The sequence below is a fragment of the Aquarana catesbeiana genome, linkage group LG09 (genome assembly GCF_042186555.1).
Source record: "Aquarana catesbeiana isolate 2022-GZ linkage group LG09, ASM4218655v1, whole genome shotgun sequence".
Lineage (NCBI taxonomy): Eukaryota > Metazoa > Chordata > Amphibia > Anura > Ranidae > Aquarana > Aquarana catesbeiana.
Window position 1 is genome coordinate 47,772,449 of NC_133332.1, and position 22,181 is coordinate 47,794,629.

At 44.4% G+C, this 22,181-nt stretch overlaps 1 protein-coding gene across 1 annotated transcript; it reads left to right on the forward strand.

Annotated features, from left to right (window-relative positions):
- Positions 1–2,212: 2,212 nt before the first annotated feature.
- LOC141108906 (uncharacterized) lies at positions 2,213–21,929 on the forward strand. Its single transcript, XM_073600875.1, has 5 exons — positions 2,213–2,596; positions 11,132–11,277; positions 11,439–11,743; positions 15,739–15,831; positions 21,769–21,929. The coding sequence occupies exons 1-5, from the start codon at positions 2,213–2,215 to the stop codon at positions 21,912–21,914; spliced, it is 1,074 nt and encodes a 357-aa protein (XP_073456976.1). The 3' UTR covers positions 21,915–21,929.
- Positions 21,930–22,181: the final 252 nt, after the last annotated feature.

Sequence of the window (22,181 nt, forward strand, 5' to 3'; positions counted from 1 at the left end):
CCTGACTTTCCCTTCGCAAAAAATGTCAGTAGCAAAAAGAATTATTCAAATAACATGTTTTAATTAAAAGTTAGCCTCACCAATTTATGTATTACCTTAATAAAGTGTTATTAACACTCTACCCATATTTTAATTGGTAAAAACGTCCCTAATGTCACAATACTTCAAAGACCTGGAACAGACTTGATAAGTCTCCCCTGCTCTTTGAATAAGTGACATCACTCCCTTCACTGTCAACCCTTCTTAAAACACAAATTTGTTATGTAAATTAAACCTTAAAACTTGAACCCTTGGTTTACCTTCTCTAAATAAGGATCCCTTACCTAGTTTAGAATAACCTCCTGGGACACTGGCTACAAGATATGTCCGAGGACCAGTATAACAGAATAACAAACCAATAATACAATCAAAACACTTTAGAAACATTTGTTAGTACATAAGAAGAAATTAACCTGGATACTCACCAATCCAGGGTTCTTTATAAACTCTAAAATTCTTATTCAACTCTATACAGAAAAATCAGCAGAAACTAAACACCAATAAACCTTAAAACAATAATTCTGGTATAAAACTTAGTTCTGTCAGACCACCCAATATTTTAGTTCTTTTTTTAGTTCTTTCTCTAAAATGACACTGAACGTCTGATTACTGCAAGGAAAAGAAAATATTTTTACTCACTGAAACAATACCAGAATCATTCTGCCGATTACAATACGATACAGGTTATATCTTAAACTTTAGGGTCAAAGCATTCATATATAAATCATTAAAAAATAAACAGTGCAGTGGAAAAGGTGTCATCTTACCTTACGACACCCGACAAATTCCACACAGACATACATTACACAGATTACAAATCCTCTTATGACAGCTAGCTAGCAACAGGAAGATAAAGCAAAAAGATCGGGTTTTGTCCAGCACACCTTATCAGACTTTTTTCTTATAATTACAGTACTGTATAACTCATTAAGCTCTCCCAGAGCTATTAATCTCACTGTTTACCCGAAAAAAATGGCTGCAGTCTTATTCTATGGACTTCTCCTTAAAGTCCTTAAAACCCACCCAGGGTTTTTTATTGCTTCTCAGAGCAATTTTCTGCCCACCCTGGGCTTATCTTACTGTTTCCCAGAACAGTTTCTTGAAGCCCATACAGGGCTTATCTATCGAGGTCTAAAAAACTAATTACATGTCCCTTAAAAGGAATCGTTCTCTAAATAAATCACGGCAAGAGAAAAATAAATATAAATCAAGATCACCGGACCTATTCTGTTTAATTCCGGACGAGCCGCCAAAACTGTTAGCAAATGTAGATTGTCTAGGGATATTTATTAGACCCTCGATAAGTCTGCATAAGATGTACCTTACAATCCCCACAGGCCTGTGAGATTAGCCCATTGAGACAATGATAAAAAACTGCAAAAGTCTCGCCGAGCAAATCTAATCTTTATTCTTTGGTCTGAATATTTAAAGGGGGCTTTCAGAAACTACCGCCCCTTGACCGCGTCATACAAATTATCCAATAAAATACAGAAACAATTTATGACAAAAGTGAAACTAATTATTTTTAAGATATCACGTGCTTTACAGGAAACGAAACACAAAAGATAACAGGGATGTGAGAAATGAAACTAGATTACATTACACTCCTAGTAATATGTGAAATAGAGTACAGGGAAAAACACAAAATGGAAACTAAATTATAAAATGGATGTGGTTAAGCTAAATATCCCTTCACCAATTGTGCAAGTTCTCCCACTTAAAAAGATGAAAGGCCTGTAATTGTCATCATAGGTATACCTCAACTATGAGAGACAAAATGTGGAAACAAATCCAATCACATTGTCTGATTTGGAAAGAATTTATTTGCAAATTATGGTGGAAAATAAGTATTTGGTCAATATCAAAAGTTCATCTCAATACTTTGTTAGATCAAAAGCAAAAAAACAAAAAATGAACAAAAAACAAAAAATGTCCATATCACAAATATGGATATCACAAAGACAATTTAGCAGCAGTCCAAAATGAAAGCTGAGAAGTTTAATAGAAATGAATTATAAGAGCAAATATTAAAAACAATTGTAAAACTTGTAAAAATAGTCCCATAATAACACAGCACTACATTGCACTTGGAAAAGGCAGATAGTCCAATCAGCAACAGGAAGCCAAAAACGGGAGATCCATCCAACTAACCTAGCCCCAGGCTGAAATCAAAATGAAGGGGGATGGAAGGAAGGTAGAAGCCCAGACGAACAGACACTGGAGACTCACACACTCCCCACTGGCAGTGGGATCCAGAGGAGATGGCTCACCGACTCCAGAGTTTTGTACAATTAAATGGATCAAAATTTTGATCTCACAAAGAGAAAGGAAATTAGAACTAGAAAAACAGCAAGTAAAAGAGAAAGAGGGCATCGCCCAGGACTTTAGTACCTCCTGCTTGTTTCCCAAGTGGCTTCAAGTTCTTGACAGAAATGTCAAGAGGGATGAAGATGCTCTGGTTTACAAGAAAACTAAAAAATTAGAACGAGACCTCTTTGATTATGGAAATGGCCAAGTGTTTGATTGGCAACGCCATAAACAAGAGGCCAATGAGACAGTAATACACTCAACCCAAATAAAAACTACAAATAAATTTAAATCCAAGAATACGAAGTCAAAAAAACATAACCCTAAAAAAATTGTAAATCCTTTACCTATCTCTAAAACAAATTCACATTTGTCAGATAGGGTTGCCCTTAAACTAACTAGTCTCAATGCTTCAGCATCTAAGACAGTGACTGAGGTGTAAACTATGCCGACCACCACTATTTTAGATCTGAATCCTTCCCCCCTGGTGTCCTCCTCCTCTCTGATGACACCACTCATCCCTTCTATTGTAAGGCAGGATGTTGCTATTGTTTCACCTCCCACTACTCAATCTCAACTGGCCTACAACATACCCACCCAGAATAGTTATAGCCCTCTGTCCCGTGACTTAGAGGACTATATTCTACTGGGTGCTAGGCCCAAATCCCAGAACATCAGTGAAGATCACAACTTACAGGGTACTAATTGTCTCCGAACAGTCAAAATTTTCAATCCTTTCCTCCAAAGGGAACTCGACGAGGACGAAGAGGTGGAACCACTAGGAAGAGTAAACAAGAAAGAGAGGTCAGAACCAATACAGGGGACAGTACAATAAAAATATATTATTTGTCCTCATACACCCTCACTCCCTCTGAAGAGTCTTTACTCCAGAAGGGTCTGGGTTTCTCTCCTTCAATAGGCCCAAATAAGTTTGGTCTCTTTAAAGATCTACATTGATTCATACACTCTCTAACGCTAAAACGCCACTATGCCCCTAACCCACTGGCTATACATAAAAAAGGTAGGAAGGAAGCTAGTCCTGCATTAGTTCCGATACCAGAGTGTACACCCCCATGGAACTTGATGAAGAGGCACAACAGGCCCTGGAGGATCTATGGGCCGAGGGCCACATAGAGGGCTATGTTCCCACTGCTGGTCTAGAACCACCAGTGATACATACCCCCTTCCAACCAAAATCATCCTTTTTTCCAATCAATTCGAAAGGCCCCTACATAGAAACCTACTACCAAGCGGTGTATAAAGATTTTCTGCGACTCTGTGATAGCTCCAAGATGCGGAAAGATCAGAACTTGAGTAAATGTGAAAACCTAGCCCTAAAAGATCTAATAGCCAATACCAACATCACTATCAGGCAGGCAGATAAGGGAGGTAGTTTGGTGGTACAAAATCAAACTGATTATATTAAAGAGGCTAGTCGACTGTTATCAGATACTGACACCTATTTGAAATTACAATCTGACCCTCTACCAGATTTTCAGCTGGAATTAAGGTCATTGGTACAGGAGGCTTGGCGTAATGGAGTACTCACTAACAAAGAGAGACAATTTTTATTACCACCTGAGTGTAGTACTCCATATTTTTACCATCTTCCGAAGGTCCACAAATCATTGATTGATCCTCCCGGTAGACCTATTGTGGCCAGTACCAATAGCTTCATCAATGATCTGTCCATATATATCGATTTCTGTCTACAGCCCCTTGTGTGTCAATTACCGTGGTACATTAAGGACTCCAATGAAGTCATGAAAGCCCTGCAAAATTACAAATGGGAAGAGGGTTATTGGTGGGCATCCCTTGATGTGTCTTCCCTTTATACCTCTATACCCCACGAGGTAGGCTTGAGAGCTGTACAACATTTTTTGATGAAAAGTGGAGACTTCAATTCTCTGCAATCACAATTTTTGGTTCAAGCAACGGAATTTTGTCTCAAGCATAATTATTTTATTTTCTGTAATCACTTCTATTTGCAACGCAGGGGAAACGCTATGGGAGCCAATTTCGCTCCGGTCTATGCCAACCTTACCATGGGCTACTGGGAGGAGCACAGTATCTGGACCAACAACCAATTTGCTGAGCACATTGTCTATTTTGGACAGTACATCGATGACATTGTGCTCATTTGGAGTGGGGGCCCAGATCTGTTCTCCTCTTTTGTGGCCCATTGTAATTCTAATCCTCTTGGGTTGTCATTTACTCATGTACTAGACCCCCACAAACTTGTATTCCTGGACCTGGTATTGGCTCACGATCAACATAGGATTTTTACAAAAAACCATGTCAAGCCAACTAGTGGCAACTCCTACCTTCACTTTAGAAGCTGCCATCATCCTTCATGGAAATGTAACATCCCAAGTGGCCAATTCAATAGATTGAGACGCAATTGCTCTAGAGTGGAGGATTATGTCGAACAGGGGGCCACGATGAAAAAGAAATTCCAAGAGAAGGGTTACCCATGTGATCTCATTAGTGAGGCTTTTTTGTCCCACATGAACCCCCTTCCTAAAGATAAGGCCCCTAAAGAAGAACTAGGAACCAGCCAGACAGTCAGATTTATTTCTACTTTTAACGACAGTTTCAAGTCTATATCCAGAATTATTAAAAAACACTAAAATATTTTACTATTGGACCAACGTCTAGCTCCGGTTTTACCTGATGTTCCACATGTGACATTTCGCAAAGCTCGTACTATTAAGAATCTAATAGCACCTAGTAAAGTAGTTAATAAATCATCCAAATCTCCCCTTGACATTAGGTCATATTTTGACGATAGAAAGGGGATTTTTCAGTGTAAGAAAAGGGGATGCCTCACATGCCAATTTATTGTCCATGGCACCAAGATCATTACGACTAATTTAGGTAAAATATACGAGATCAGGCAATATATTACTTGCTCTACAGACTTCGTAATTTATGTTTTGCGGTGTCCGTGTGGGCTTTTCTACATTGGTCGGATCATTTGGGCCTTGCGGGCCAGGATGGACGACCACCGTAGACTTATTTCCCAGGGGATCGATGAACATAGTGTCCCTTGACATTTTCTACGCTTCCATAACAAGGACATTAGACTTTTAGAAGTTTTCGTGATTGAAACTATTCCCAAAACCAGCAACGAGAGATTCTCTCTGCTTTGCAAACGTGAGGTCTTTTGGATATATATGTTCGACTCACTTGCCCCCAAGGGGTTAAATGAGGAATTGGAGAGCAGTTTTGTGTAGAGTTTGGTTTCAAAGGAATTGTTTTATTTCATTTTACTGATGTAAATATCAATGTATGTTTATTGTGATAGTTATGTTGTTTATTGCGAGTCCATTGAGCAACAGGGGGTTTAGACTGGAGACACAATCCTCCCCCCGTCCTCGCAAGGGGTAATTACTCCCGCCCTTATTTTAATTCTGACTTTTAATTGCCTCCTCTTTATTGCTCCTCCCCCTCTTTCCCTCCCCCTTCCCCCCCTCCCCATTTAACATTTTTGTATTTAAACTTTGCAAGTTGCCTCTATCCTTGACTATGACAAAGCGCTAATGCGCGAAACGTGTCATCAAGGCAACCTTATGACAGTGGTCCTACTCAGAACCATACCACGGTGAATATCCATCCCTCCTCGGGAGCTTCACATTGCCCACAGCAGTGTCTTCCATCTACATTGCCGACTCTATCATTTCCCTCCTGGCTGGTTGTTTATGCTTTACCACTGGATTCCGTGAGTGACACTGTGCTTCATTGAGGCTTTTTGTACTTAGAGGGGACACAGACCGGTGAGTCAACAGCTCAGCGTCATCAGCTGACTCTCCGGCGGCTTCCCTGTGCATCATTTCACTCCTTGTTGGCTTTATTTGTGTTACCACTGGATTCCCTGAGTGACACCGTCCTTTATTGAGGCTTTTTTATCTAGAGGGGACACAGACCGGTGAGTCAGCAGCCCAGCGTCACCAGCTGACTCTCCGGCGGCTTCCCTGTGTGAAGCCGCGCCCTCTCCTTCCAGCCGGGCTGACGTCATTGCCCCTCGGCACGGAGCCTCAGCGAGACTTCTCTACACACGGTGGAGCTTTGGCTTGTCCTCATGTCACATCTATGAAGCAGTCCTCTGGAGCCGGTGAGCCATCTCCTCTGGATCCCACAGCCAGTGGGGAGTGTGTGAGTCTCCAGTGTCTGTTCGTCTGGGCTTCTACCTTCCTTCCATCCCCCTTCATTTTGATTTCAGCCTGGGGCTAGGTTAGTTGGATGGATCTCCCGTTTTTGGCTTCCTGTTGCTGATTGGACTATCTGTCTTTTCCAAGTGCAATGTAGTGCTGTGTTATTATGGGACTATTTTTACAAGTTTTTACAATTGTTTTTAATATTTGCTCTTATAATTCATTTCTATTAAACTTCTCAGTTTTCATTTTGGACTGCTGCTAAATTGTCTTTGTGATATCCAGAGCGCTGGACATTTTTTGTTTTTTTTTGCTTTTGATCTGTATATATCAGTTATGGTTGGTCCAGCTGCACTGGTTTCCTGTCCCCCCCCCCCTCCCTGAGTTCAAGTCATGCTATTTTACACAGTACATGTTATGTACTATACGGTATGTTGATTTTAAATTGTATATGTTATATACCACATGTCTTTATTGAGCTCCCTGGGTGTACACTCATTGGCGCTGAGGCATTATTGTTGTTTTTTCCATACTTTGTTATATGTCCTTTGTTGGCCCGTTTGCACTCAAAATCTCACGATACATGGCCCCATTCATTCTTTCATGTACACTGATCAGTTGTCCTGTTCCCTTTGCAGAGAAACAGTCCCAAAGCATGGTGTTGCCACCCTCATGCTTCACAGTAGGTATGCTGTTCTTTGGTTGCAACTCAGCATTCTCTCTCCTCCAAACATGAGGAGTTGTGTTTCTTCCAAACAGTTCTACTTTGGTTTCATCTGACCATATGACATTCTCCCAATCCTCTTCTGGATCATCCAAATGCTCTCTAGCAAACCTCAGACGGGCCCAGATATGTACTGGCTTAAGCAGGGGGACACATCTGGCACTGCAGGATCTGAGTCCCTGGCGGCGTAGTGTGTTACTGATGGTAACCTTTGTTACGTTGGTCCCAGCTCTCTGCAGGTCATTCACTAGGTCCCCCCATGTGGTTCTGGGATTTTTGCTCACCGTTCTTGTGATCATTTTGACCCCACGGGGTGAGATCTTGCGTGGAGCCCCAAATCGAGGGAGATTATCAGTGGTCTTGTATGTCTTCCATTTTCTAATTATTGCTCCCACAGTTGATTTCTTCACATCAAGCTGCTTGCCTATTGCAGATTCAGTCTTCCCAGCCTGGTGCAGGTCTACAATTTTGTTTCTGGTGTCCTTCGACAGCTCTTTGGTCTTCACCATAGTGGAGTTTGGAGTGTGACTGTTTGAGGTTGTGGACAGGTGTCTTTTATACTGATAACAAGTTCAAACAGGTGCCATTAATACAGGTAATGAGTGGAGGACAGAGGAGCCTCGTAAAGAAGAAGATATAGGTCTGTGAGAGCCAGAAATCTTGCTTGTTTGTAGGTGACCAAATACTTATTTTCCACCATAATTTGGAAATAAATTCGTTCAAAAATCAGACAATGTGATTGTCTGGATTTGTTTCCACATTTTGTCTCTCATAGTTGAGGTATACCTATGATGACAATTACAGGCCTCTTTCATCTTTTTAAGTGGGAGAACTTGCACAATTGGGGGCTGATTAAATACTTTTTTGCCCCACTGTATATCATCAAATAGATGGTGCAAACAAACTCAACAATATCCTTTGTCAACCATTGTGTTATATATGTTCATGTGCGCTATGTCAGCTCAAATAGAGAGAAATGGGCGATTAACCTACTCTCTGTAGTGGGGAGTCCATGCATGAGAGTTCAAATGCAGCAAGAGGTGTGTAGATGGTCACAGATGGGCTGACTCTGGATGGCTGCCGGCTCATAACAAGCTAGAAGGGGCTCTGTAGACAGTAAAAAACAAAGAAGAGAGAAGCGCCATCTAAGTGCAGTGTGATAAAAACATTTTAATATAGGACAGACGATTTTAAACTCACAAGATTGTAGAGATTACAGCGCACGTGAAATGGTATAGGAAGTTCATCCATTTCTGGGGGAAGGCGGTCGGCTCGCAGGTGGAGAGGCAGCTGATGTTCCCGGCTGCACTGGTGGCTCCCAGCGCTTTCTGGTTCTCAGATTTGGCTTAGGGGCGGCTGGACACGTCACTTCTGGATGGTGAGAGAGTAGGGAGGAGTGCACGTTTGGAGCATGCGTGCTCCGAATGGCTGTTCCTGCTCGCCAGAAGCCGATCTAACAATCAACTTCTGTTGAATATGAATGAAAATGGCGGAAGACTTATGTCGATCAGCAACTGCAGCTGCCATTAAGTGTATTCTCACAGCAGAGGAATCCCACTGTCAGAATACAATGGCACAGTGGGGAGGATTCATCCATCCACCTTGCTTGTGTAGATGGGGGAATCCGTTACATATTTTTTGGAAAAAAAATGTGGGTCAACTAAGGCCAGCCTTACATATACTGTAAGGCACATACTGTAGACCGAAGTCCGAAAGTGCAATGGTCATTATGTCATTGACTACATAATCCCTGTAGAGCTTCTGTGCAGACGGAAAGTCTAGGTCCTGTTGAGGGCTGCACTGCATTTCCCAGGATAGGGCAGGAAGCAAATCGATGCACCTACACTATATTACCAAAAGTATTGGGACACCTGCCTTTACACGCACATGAACTTTAATGGCATCCCAGTCTTAGTTTGTAGGTTTCAATATTGAATTGGCCCACCCTTTGCAGCTATAAGAGCTTCATGTGCGTGTAAAGACAGGCGTCTCAATACTTTTGGTAATATTGTGTATGTTGGTGTCTCTAGGATGAAATCTTTTCAGCCACAATGTGGAAAGAACATGCTGGCATAGTGGGCTCCCAGTACCAACCATTTAGGAAAAGGAGATTGTCTGTGAAGGCTCTCATTGGTATAGTATAGCTGGTAGTAGTTAGTCACATTCAACTGGATTTGTTCTATAATGTTGATGATGTCTCACTTCTTGTCCAAGCAGCTTCCTCAATTGAGCGTCAGAAACATTCCCAAGCATTTTGTAGCCAACTTAATGGACACGAACCTTAATCCAATGACCACAGAATGTTGATTGTCCAAAATACCTGTAATGGAAACAATTAGATATTACACTTGCCATTCCCCTAGCACCTAGGTGAGGATTACTTAATGATCCTTCTAGCGGGATTCAGGGGGATGTTGAGTAGCACAAATCTCACTGAGGATCCTACACTGTGCTGTAGCATCTTCACACAAAATTTGGAATACTCAGCATTCTCCGGGATCTTGTTGGTAGGAAGATGAAATCATGCCCTGTACTACAGAAGCTGGGGTCATAGTAAGTATATCATCTACATCTTTTCCTCCTACAGATGTATTAGGTCTATGCACCAAGGGGGAGAGGGGGCACATTTAAAAGCAGACCTTGGCCTGTAGACACAGTGTATTATTTTTTGTAAACACTCTTTATTTTAAGAATTTTACATACAAATACCAATACTGGAAGAATATATACAGAGTTCAACATAAGCAATTTCAAAGGCAATATAACAAAATAACAAAATAGACTAAACGGAAAGCCACCCTGTCTATAGAATGTATGATCAGGATCAAAGCCTGAATAGCAAGCTAAAGAGCATATACATTAGATCTGTATTTTAACCAAAACACCAACATATTGCCCAATTTTCAATATAGCATCATACAGTGAAGACCAAATCGTCAAAAGATAGAAAAAAAATAGAAGGATTGGAGGAGTGAAAAGTGAAAATCTCACTCCTCCAAATGCATGATCGATGCATGTTCCTTTGAACAGGTAAAGAGAGTCCAATCGAATCACATATGGCTGAATCTTCCGCCTGGCCTAAAGCGAGGCTATAATGTTTTGCATTGAGTGAATTTTGGCAATTTTATTAAACCAAATGAACAATGGGGAGATATCCTGTTTTCAGAGTAAGGGCATGCAGGCCCAGGCATCATTCAACAGGTGGATCAACAAAGAATTTTTATAGTGTTTCCTAGAGAGGTCAGAGTGGTGCAGTAAGTACCTGGCTGGGACATGGAGATATTTTAAACCTTTCAGATTGTCATAGCCACACCAGTTGAACAGCTATGGCTTATTACACTTTGCCTATCCCCATTTGTGCTCCACTTTGTTGTTATTAATAGGAATTATGCATAGGTGTGCACCCCAAAGCTCAAATACACATGCCTTTGTCTGCAGCCTCAGCTGCACTGGACAGTGAATGAAAATGGTAAGTGCTCTGTGCTGAGTGGCTTCCCGTTCATTGAAAAAAACATAAGCATAGTAAACACTTACTAACACTTATTAAGTAAAACACTTTACTATGCTTCAGCAATGAATGAACACAGTGAGTGAGTTCACTGTGTTCACTAAGAAAAGAAAATTACATATTGTCTAGCTCTTGCCCCTGCTCTCCTTCCTGAAGCATCCCCCCGCAGCAGCCGGGGGGGAGAGGAGATGAGGGAAGCCAGGAGCACTGCAGGGGGCACAACACAGGGTAAGCCCAGGCAGTGGGTGAAATTGGCACCACACAGAGTGATTAGGGTGTGCCCAGGGACACCTGGTACTCCCCCTGCGCACGCCTATGGAATTACGATAACTATATAATCTGACAATCTTTGACTTGACACTATATCTTATATTCATGCATACATATGTTTATTTGAAGGTTTCCAGCTTTGACTTTACACCTCGGTATTCGGTCATCACCTATGCTTCACACATAAAAAGAATTGTGACTCTCTCAGAGTCTGAGATCAATACAGAAGCCGAAAAAGTTATAGAAGCAATTCAAAAATTTAATTATTCAGTAAAGTATTAGCTGGATTATTCAATTACCAATCCACAAAAGAATGATATTTTATATTGTATGTGGAGCCTGGTGACTGAGTGAGCTTTTTATTCTACTCTGGCATGTTACCAACATTCTTCCTATGTTATTCTTGCTGAAACTGTATGTTTATCCCTGGTTGAAGAATCTCCAGTTGTCTCATGCTGGGGTTTGTACTTCCCTTACAGCTGGTAGAGATGCATAAATTGCCTCCTCCCATAGCTGGAAGACCAACATGTGCCCATGTGCTATATACACTATATCACTTTTCAGAAGATGTCAATGTTCACGGTTGTTTTTTTCCCATTTATACTCCCACAGAACATGATGATAAACAAGGAACTAATACACGGGGTGCCCTTCAGGAAGTCTATTTTCAACTGTCTCTGGATAATCTGAGAAACGACAAATTTCTCGAACTTTCTAATATTATTATACTTTTGACTATTGGTAAGTATTAAGTCTCTGATCCAACTCCTGAAAATCTCATCAAGTTCATTCCCTGCTTTGGGCAACCTTAGTTCATTGATTACTACTGACAACCATGTCATGGTCTACTCCTGGCAACCTTAGTCAGTCCATGGTCTACTCATGCCAACCTTAGACAGTCCATGGTCTACTCCTGGTAACCTTAGTCAGACCATGGCCTATTCCTAAGAACCTTAGCCAGACCATGTTTTACTCTTGACAATCTCCTTTATTCTACAGCTTACCACTGATCACCTCCTCCCTTTGCCTATTCTCCATTAGTCAATGTTTTGCTCCTTATAACCATCTTTTATGTTTTATACCTGACATCCTCTGCCCTTCAATTAGCTACTCTTTTCAATAGGAGTTAGTCCATGTCCTAATAATTAAAAGCAGTGGCGTAGCGTGGGTTGTCAGCACCCAGGGCAAGGCAAGTAATTTGCGCCCCCTAACCTGCGGACTTTTAGCACTGCCCGAGTCCCTTCAAATACAATAGTACTGACCTACCTGATTCCTATACTGACCACTACACTCACCTACTTGATTTCAACACTTACCAACCTGATTCCTTTACTGACCATTACACACTACACTGACCACTATACTATACTGTCCACTACACTGAGAACTACACTGACCACTACACTACACTGTCCACTACACTATAATGTCCAATACACTGACCACTACACTGTCCACTATACTACACTACACTGTCCACCATACTACACTAAACTGTCCATCATACTACACTACACTGACCACTATACTACACTGTCCACCATACTAAACTACACTGACCACCATACTAAACTACACTGTCCACCATACTACACTACATTGACCACCATACTACACTACACTTTCCACCATACTACACTACACTGTCTACTACACTACACTACACTACACTGTCCACCATACTACACTACACTGTCCACCATACTACACTACACTGTCCACCATACTACACTGACCACCATACTGCACTACACTGACCACCATACTACACTACACTGACCACCATACTACACTGACCACCATACTACACTACACTGACCACTATACTACACTACACTGTCCACCATACTACACTACACTGACCACCATACTACACTACACTGTCCACTATACTACACTGTCCACCATACTACACTACACTGACCACTATACTACACTACACTGTCCACTATACTACACTGACCACCATACTACACTACACTGACCACTATACTACACTACACTGTCCACTATACTACACTGACCACCATACTACACTACACTGACCACTATACTACACTGACTACCATACTACACTGTCCACCATACTACACTACACTGACCACTATACTACACTGACCACCATACTACACTACACTGACCACTATACTACACTACACTGTCCACCATACTACACTGTCCACTATACTACACTGACCACCACACTACACTACACTGACCACTATACTACACTATACTGTCCACTATACTACACTACACTGACCACTATACTACACTACACTGACCACTATACTACACTACACTGACCACTATACTACACTACACGGACCACCATACTACACTACACTGACCACCCTACTACACTACACTGACCACCATACTACACTACACTGACCACTATACTAAAATGACCACTATACTACACTACACTGACCACTACACTATACTGACCACTATACTACACTGACCACTATACTACACTACACTGACCATTATACTACACTACACTATCCACTACACTACACTGACCACCAGGGGCGTAACTACCACCATAGCGACCCATGCGGGCGCTATGGGGCCCGCAGCCAAGTGGGGCCCAGTGAGGATGAGAGCACCGCTGGCACAGTCTCCCAGCCAGGGGAAGAGAGAGGAGAGGAAGAGGCAAGCTGTGACCTGTGCCCAGTGCAGCGTGACCTGTGCCCAATACAGCCTGTTCTGCCTGTGCCCCATACAGCCTCACCTGTGCAGAGGAAGAAGCAAGCCACCCGGATCAGCAGAGAGCTGAATTGCCCGATGTAATAACTTTCATTAGAACGTCCAGTGTTCCCGGGGCTCACGTCACATAGCTCCACCTCTTGGCCCGGCGCTTTTGATAGACAGAACACCAATCCAATGTGGGACATGTGACGTCATCAAAGGCAATCCCGCTCTATGCTGATCCGGGTGGCTTGCCTCTTCCTCTGCACAGGTGAGACTGTATGGGGCACAGGCAGACCAGGCTGTATTGGGCACAGGAAACGCTGTATTGGGCATAGATCACGCTGCATTGGGCACAGGTCACGCTGTATGGGGCACAGGTCACGCTGTATGGGGCACAGGTCACGCTTTATGGGGCACAGGTCACGCTGTATGGGGCACAGGTCACGCTGCATTGGGCACAGGTCACGCTGCATTGGGCACAGGTCACGTTGTATGGGGCACAGGTCACGCTGTATGGGGCACAGGTCACGCTGTATGGGGCACAGGTCACGCTGTATGGGGCACAGGTCGTGCTGCATTGGGCACAGGTCATGCTGCATTGGGCGCAGGTCACGCTGTATGGGGCACAGGTCACGCTGTATGGGGCACAGGTCACGCTGTATGGGGCACAGGTCACGCTGTATGGGGCACAGGTCACACTGCATTGGGCACAGGTCACGCTGCATTGGGCACAGGTCATGCTCCATTGGGCACAGGTCACGCTGTATGGGGCACAGGTCACGCTGTATGGGGCACAGGTCACGCTGCATTGGGCACAGGTCACGCTGTATTGGGCACATTTCACGCTCCATTGGGCACAGGTTACGCTGTATGGGGCACAGGTCACGCTGCATTGGGCACAGGTCACGCTGTATGGGGCACAGGTCACGCTGTATGGGGCACAGGTCACGCTGTATGGGGCACAGGTCACGCTGCATTGGGCACAGGTCACGCTGCATTGGGCACAGGTCATGCTGCATTGTGCACAGGTCACGCTGCATTGACCCTAGGGCAGCTGTGGGGGGGGGGAGCTGTTTGCAGGGGGGCCCCATACAACATTTTGCTATGGGGCCCTGCTATTTCTAGTTACGCCCCTGCTGACCACCATACTACACTATACTGACCACCACACTATACTACACTGACCACTATACTATACTACACTACACTGACCTCCATACTAAACTACACTATACTGACCACTATACTAACCACTATACTACACTACACTGTCCACTATACTGTCCACTATACTAACCACTATACTACACTATACTACACTATACTGACCACTATACTACACTATACTGACCACTATACTACACTATACTGACCACTATACTACACTATACTGACCGCTATACTGACCACTATACTGACCACTATACTACACTATACTGACCACTATACTGTCCTGCCTACAGTCTCTCTCGCCCATCCCCCAGCATGACTCTCACGAGGGAGTCTCACTCACCTTCTTGTCCTGGCCTGCATCGGTCCGGAGGAGGAGGAGAAAACAGCGGCGGCTCACATTGTTGCTTCTCTCCCCCGCGCTCTGGCTGCTGCCATGTTCAGTGTCCAGCGCACTGTGATTGGGTGTATAGGGGTCATGTGCGGAGGCGGGACTTCAGGAGCGATCGAGGACAGGCCAGCCCTATGCCTCACATGACCCCCATACGCCCAATGACAGGGCGCCGGCCACTTAACATGGCGGCTGGAGCATGGGGGACATAGGAACTTGAAATTAGGAGGAGGCAGCCAGTAGTGACACATACTGGCGCCCCCCTAAATGTCGCGCCCGGGGCCACGGCACCCCCCGCATCCCCCACGCTACGCCACTGATTAAAAGTCAGGCTTTGTCCTACTCTATATAATCACAGTTAGTTCATATCTTGCTCATGACAATACCAGTTTGGCCAGCAAACTTCATCTCCATAACAGTACTATCAGTGCCTCTGCCTCCACAAAACAATAACAATTTTTCCTTAACACCTCAGGAAAACATAATATGGGTGGAGACCCGTCTGTGGAAGTAAACAAGATCAGAGAGTTTCTGGATATCAGGAAGGACCATCGTGAAGATAAACTGGGTATGTGGCATCCTATCTGTAATGGAATCAGACAAGCACCACTCAGGCTTATAATGAGATCCTGTAAATTGAATACACATAGATGGTTGGGCCTAAAGGGTTGTTAACTTGCCATCTAACTTTACAGGTTCGTTAGATTGCTATCTCTTTTGAGGACACAATGTCCTTTGAAACATAAATGCCCAAATCAGAGCCGGATAATGCCCAAGGCAATGTTTGCAGGAACTTACGGCCTAGAGGATGTCCAGAGGACCCAGCTACAACCTTCAAGCTGCTGCAGTAAACCAGGGGGATAGCATGATTGGTCAAGGCTGTACACCTTTCTGTCACTTCACTTAGGGCCAGTGACTCTGTTGCATCAAATTAAACTTACTGTCTAAGTGATCTGAGCTCTGCACTGAACAAAAGGCAAACTCCACTTAAATATGCTTTACTTTTTATTTTGCTGTTGTAGCTTGTCTGTTAATATCTTTTTCCATACCATTTTTCTTTTATTTTCAATAAATCAGTATTTTAAACTATTTTATAGGCATTGTACACTTTAAAATGTTTTTGTTGTTTTAACTATGTTTTAGCCCTCATTCACAAGGGCGTACTAAAGTGTATACTCATGTAAGGGCTGTGTTTACCTGCAAGGGGATGCAAAGATTCTCCATGCATTCCCGTGTGGGCAGCCCCATTCATATCAACTGGGACATAGTCAGGGGCTTAGCTATAGGAGTCGCAGGAGTCGTGACAGCGACCCGGCCCATTGCTGCAGGGAGCCCGTGCGCAGTGTACAAGTGAGCGCTTGTACATTCTTGCCGATACATACCCGGGTCAGAGGCCCCTCCCCTCTCCACTGAATACACTCGTGAAGTAAATTACTAGCCCCAGGGAGATACCGCGGGCACCATAGAGCTGCTGATCGCCTCCTCCCACCTCCCCCCACTGCATAGTAAACTGACAGCCAGAGGGGCAGGGGGAGATGCTGCGGGCACCACAGACTGTCATCAACATTCAAGTGAGTGACCATGGGATGAAATTGGGGGGGGGGGGTACAGAGATGTGCTGGGGGTTGGAGGTGGAGTGGGTACAGAGCACAGATGTGTTAGGCCCCTTTCACACTGGCGGACTTATCAGGTTGGCCTGCCCATTATTCAGGCAGACCAGATCAGACCATCTATTGCTCTCTATGGAGCAGTGGATGTCAGCAGACCTGTGTCCACTGACACCCGCGACCATCCGATCTGCTAAAAACAGACCGATGGAAGATCCATTCCTCATCTGTCTGGCGGATCGGATTGGATAACAGTTGGATGGAAATGGCCTGGTGGTCCGTTTCTATCCAACAGCCTCATAGAGAGCAGCGGGCTGTGTCCATGTCTGCTCTGCATCAGCGGAGCAGACATATCCGTTTGCTCAGCAGTAATCAGAAGAGAAATCCCCCACTGAGCAAGCAGATTTCGCTGACAGGTCTACCCCATGTGAAAGGGGCCTTAGCGATGTGTGGGGTGCCAAGTTCACTTGCTGCGGTGTACAATGGTGTGCTGGAGGGATACAGAGGTGCAGATGTATGTGTGAGGGGGTGGGTACAGAGATGTGGGGGTGCAGAAATATGCAGCAGAGTGCATAGATGTGCGGGGGGTGTTGAGGTGTGCTGGGGAATGCAGAGGAGTATGTGTGTGGGGGGTGGGGTGCAGAGGTGTGCTGGGGGTTACAATGGTTTGCTGGGCTTATGGAGGCATACTGAGGGATAAAGAAGATTCTAGGAAGTGCAGAGGTGTGTGGGGGTGCAGAGGTGTGTGGGGGGATGCTGGGAGCTGTAGGAGGTGCAGCGAAGTGCAAAGGGGTACAAAAGTGTGCTGGGGGTGCGTTAGGGGTACAAGGGTTATTTTGGAGGTACAGAGATGTGCAGGGGGTATAGAGGTTTGCTGAGGGGTATGGCATTAGATGGTTCTTGTAGAAGCATGCACATTTTATATGTCCCTCCCCTAATTAGGATACATTCTCCCCCTACAATGGCTGGCTGAACTTATTTTTGAAAGGTAGGCAACCATGCAGGAAGGGGTCCTGCTGCAGAACACGTGAAAGGGTCCTGCAATGGGACTGCAATAAAGCGCCCTGCAATGGGAGTAAAGGGCCTGGATCTGTGGCAAGGACCCCGGGGACGGGGGCAGGGGGGGGCCTTAATGGTTTCTTGCATTGTGGCCCTGAGGGTTCTAGTTACGCCTCTGGACGCAGTTGTTGCTCCCAATTGAACAGCAACAGCAAACTCAGACAGTGTGCATTCAGGGCCATACACTCATACCTGCACACCTGTCAAACTAGGAACAGTGGCTGCGTCCGTGCGGTTGCTGCGTCCCAGTTGACATTAATGTCACTGCCCACATGGTATGAGTATGCACAAACCGCTGAAACCTAAGTGTGAATATTTACTCTACTATAGGCTGTGTGTACAGGGCAACAATAGGTGATTTGAAACTACATGGTAAATGTACAGTCAGGTCCATAAATATTGGAACATGGACACAATGGATTTGAAATGAAACAAACAACATGTGCTTTAACTGCAGACTGTCGGCTTTAATTTGAGGGTATTTACATCCAAATCAGGTGAACGGTGTAGGAAACCCAGCGTCTGGTGATGTCTATGCGTTCAGACTTCAGGCTGTAATTGACTGCAAAGGATTTGCAACCAAGTATTAAAAAGTGAAAGTTTGATGGATGATTGTTAATCTGTCCCATTACTTTTGGTCCCTTAAAAAGTGGAGGGCACATATACAAACTGTTGTAATTCATACACCTTTCACCTGATTTGGATGTAAATACCCTCAAATTAAAGCGGAAAGTCTGCAGTTAAAGCACATCTTGTTCGTTTCATTTCAAATCCATTGTGGTGGTGTAGAGAGCCAAAGAGATTAGAATTGTGTCGATGTCCCAATATTTATGGACCTGACTGTACATCTTATGCTGGTGAAAAACACAAGGAGCAGGTTGGAAGGTTTACAATGCTTTTAAGTCAGCGCCCAACCTTCTTGGCACCAAGGACTGGTTTTGTGGCAGCCAATTTTTCCAGGGGGGTGGTTGCTGCTCACTGATAAGTTTTTCATAGGAGTCTCTGCAGTCAAACCTCTCTGTCAATCCACTTCTCTCCTAGGATTGCACCAGTGGCTGTGGGAAGTCTGATTGCTCTGTGACAGGTTTCCCTTCTACAGTGCTGCACCCTTAGGCTAGGTTCACACATGTCCGGTGCGATTTCCCCTCCATTTTTACTGCAAATTTCCTAAGCAGCTGTTCAGCTGCCATTTTAGATGTGGCTCACATGCAGATTTTTGGAGCCGGCGACCATCGGCATCTTTAACATTAGCTAGTTGTTAAAGGAGAAGTACAGCCAAAGCTCGTTTGGCTGTGCTTCTCCTGTGGATCACAGGAGTGCAGTTTGTTTTGCACTCCTGTGATCCTTTTTCAGCAGACAGCGGGCTGAAGCTCGCTGTCAGCTGACATCACAGGCTCGGTCGAGATCATGACACTGGGGTCGGGATCCGCCCACATGCCTGGACCGGCACTCAGCTCAGCCTTTCAGTGAGCCACTCCCGCCCTCTCCACAGCCCAGCGCTCCAGTGAGCAGAGAGCAGTGACTAACAATCATCAACTCTGTGCTTGGGGAGCTGTGAGAACTGAGCAATCTGAGATGTTAGATCACTTAGTTCTCAGTGTTAGAACTGGCGGGGGGCAGATGCAGCATCGGACCAAAACTGCATCCACCTAGGTAGGTATGATTCTGAAAAAAACAAACTCCATACTTCTCTTTTAAAGAGCAGGTGCGGGAAGCCAGCCGCCGTGTCCTTAATGGATGATTCATCAGCTGTCAGCTTGGTTCCCTGCCAGCAATAAAAAAATCATGAAAATAAATGACGTGGGGGTCCCCCCAATCCATACCGGACCCTTTCAGGTTTGGTACCGATTTTGAAATGGATCCCCACGCCAAAATAAAAAAGAATGGTGTGGAGCCCCCATGCAGCCTGGCAGCCCAGGAAGGGGGGGTGACAAGCGTGCGCACCCTACTCCTGAACCATACCAGGCCACATGCCCTGAACATGGAGGTTTTTTTGGGACAGGGCACCTTGTCCTTATGTTGATGGGGACAAGGGCCTCTTTCCCACTACCCTGGGTGGTGGTTGTAGGGGTCTGTGGGCAGGGGGCTTATCGGAATCTGGAAGCCCTGTTTAACAAGGGGGCCCCCCAGATCCCACCCCCCCTATTTAAATGAGTATGGAGTACATTGTACCCCTAGTCATTCACCAAAAAAGTGTCAAAAAGAAATGAAACACAGACACATTTTTTGACAACTCCTTTATTAAAAATAATAAAACAATGTCTCCTGGTGTAGATCCATTGTCAATCACAACGTCTGCCACCACCACCGGACCTGAAAAAAAAACAAACAAAAAAAAAAACCTCTGCCCACGCCAAAGGCTCTTGCTGTCTGCCTGCTCTGCCGTGACAGTTCTTAAACAGCTTAGGGGCGGGGCCACCTGGCGACGCCACCTAGTGGCACTGCCCCCCTGTGACGTCACTGACTGGTGCATGCTGTGTCGGTGACGTCACAAGGGGGCGGCGTGGATTTTGGGGGACCCCACGCCATTAAAAAAAAAAATTGGTGTGGGGGTTCCCCTTAAAATCCACACTAGACCTAAGGGTCTGGTATGGATTGGGGGGATCTAATGCTGTTTTTTTTTACTTTTGGTGTGGGTTTTCTCTTAAAATCCGTACCAGACTCGAAAGGGCCTGGAATGGATTGGGAGGGGGGACCCCCACAATGTTTTCTTTTTCGGATCAAATTCGTGTTCAAAACTGATCCGATTCAGATGCATTCCTATAGAAGACAATGAGCCTGGAATTTGCATCTGAATCGCACTGCAGTATTTAAAAAACGCACAGGACTCTTTTTAAATTCGCAGACTATTCGCACTGCACCACACATATGTGAACCTGGCTCCATAGAAAGCCATTTTGATTCATATGTCATGGGAATTGGATGTGGTTCATAATGCATCTAATTCAGATATATGTGAACGGAGCCCTAGGAAGCGCCGCTATAATTGATATTGCTTCACCCAGTGGTTCATTATCATCTGTTTACCTTGCCTATTTATTATTATCTGTATTTAATCTACTACTTATTAACATCATCTGGCTGGGTATTGCTGCAAGCAGATTTTATTCTATAATTATTATTATTATACATGATTTATATAGCACCAACAGTTTACGCAGTGCTTTACAATGTAGAGGGGGGACAGCACAATTACAGTACAGTTCAATACAAAAGGGACGGGAGGGCCCTGCTCATAGAGCTTACATTCTAAAGGGAGAGGGTGGTGGTACAAAAGGTAATAGATGCGGAGAATGATTTGATGGGGGGTGGCCCGGGGACAGTTGTTAGGTGGGTGTGGGATAGGCTTCTCTGAATAAGTACGTTTTCAAGGATCTCCTAAAGGTGAACAGGTTAGGGGCTGATCGGACATACCGGGGAAGGGAGTTCCAGAGGATGGGAGAGGCTCTGGAGAAGTCCTGAAGGCGAGCGTGGGAAGAGGTAACAAGGGAGCTAGAGAGCAGGAGGTCCTGGGAGGAGTGGAGGGGACGAATTGGGTGAATTGACTTGAATTACTTTGAAATACTGAATACAACAGTGTTATTGAAATCCATGCGCATTGCCTTTACTTTCTGCTGAGTATTGTTGGTGACCAGGTTACTAAACATTGTCTGCTTAGTCCATGTATGAACCTAGAGTGTCAGAAGGGTCAAGGTGCTTGCAAGGTCAGGGCAGTTCCAGAGGACAAGCACCACTCAACGGTCCTTCCGGGGGTAACGCTACACTGACACGGTTTTATAAAAATGGCTTATGCCTTGACAACCCTTATAATGAGGTCAATGTTCCTTTCTCCTGCACAGATATCTATGTGTTCGGCCTGGGTGATGACATCAGCCAAAATGAGCTCAATGATATTGCCTCTAAAAAGGATCGAGAGAAACACGTCTTCCAGATGGAAAGTGTAGATGCACTGAAGAAGGCCTTTGATGAGATAATCGGTGAGTAATTTTCTTAATCGTCTATACAAAAGGAAATGTCATCAGAAAATAATCTTACCTCATGTTGTTATCAAACAATAAAAAATTGCCAAAACTACCCATGTGTAGGGTACACGTTATGTTGTTAAAGGGCATATCTGGGTAAAAAAAATAAACATTTTCCGTATTCTCAACAAAGCATGCACGTTTCCCCTTGTTTTTTCTCTTAAAAAATGATATAATCACAGAAAATCACAGTACCCATTGATTCTACCAAAAATTAATTGATCTAATTT

Excerpts from the sequence above, each read along its gene's own strand:
- LOC141108906 (XM_073600875.1), top strand. The coding sequence starts at position 2,213 with ATGAAGGGGGATGGAAGGAAGGTAGAAGCCCAGACGAACAGACACTGG. Across the intron at positions 2,597-11,131 it reads AACAAGAGGCCAATGAGACA|GTTTCCAGCTTTGACTTTAC; the intron begins GTAATACACTCA and ends GTTTATTTGAAG. Across the intron at positions 11,744-15,738 it reads TATTATACTTTTGACTATTG|GAAAACATAATATGGGTGGA; the intron begins GTAAGTATTAAG and ends TTAACACCTCAG.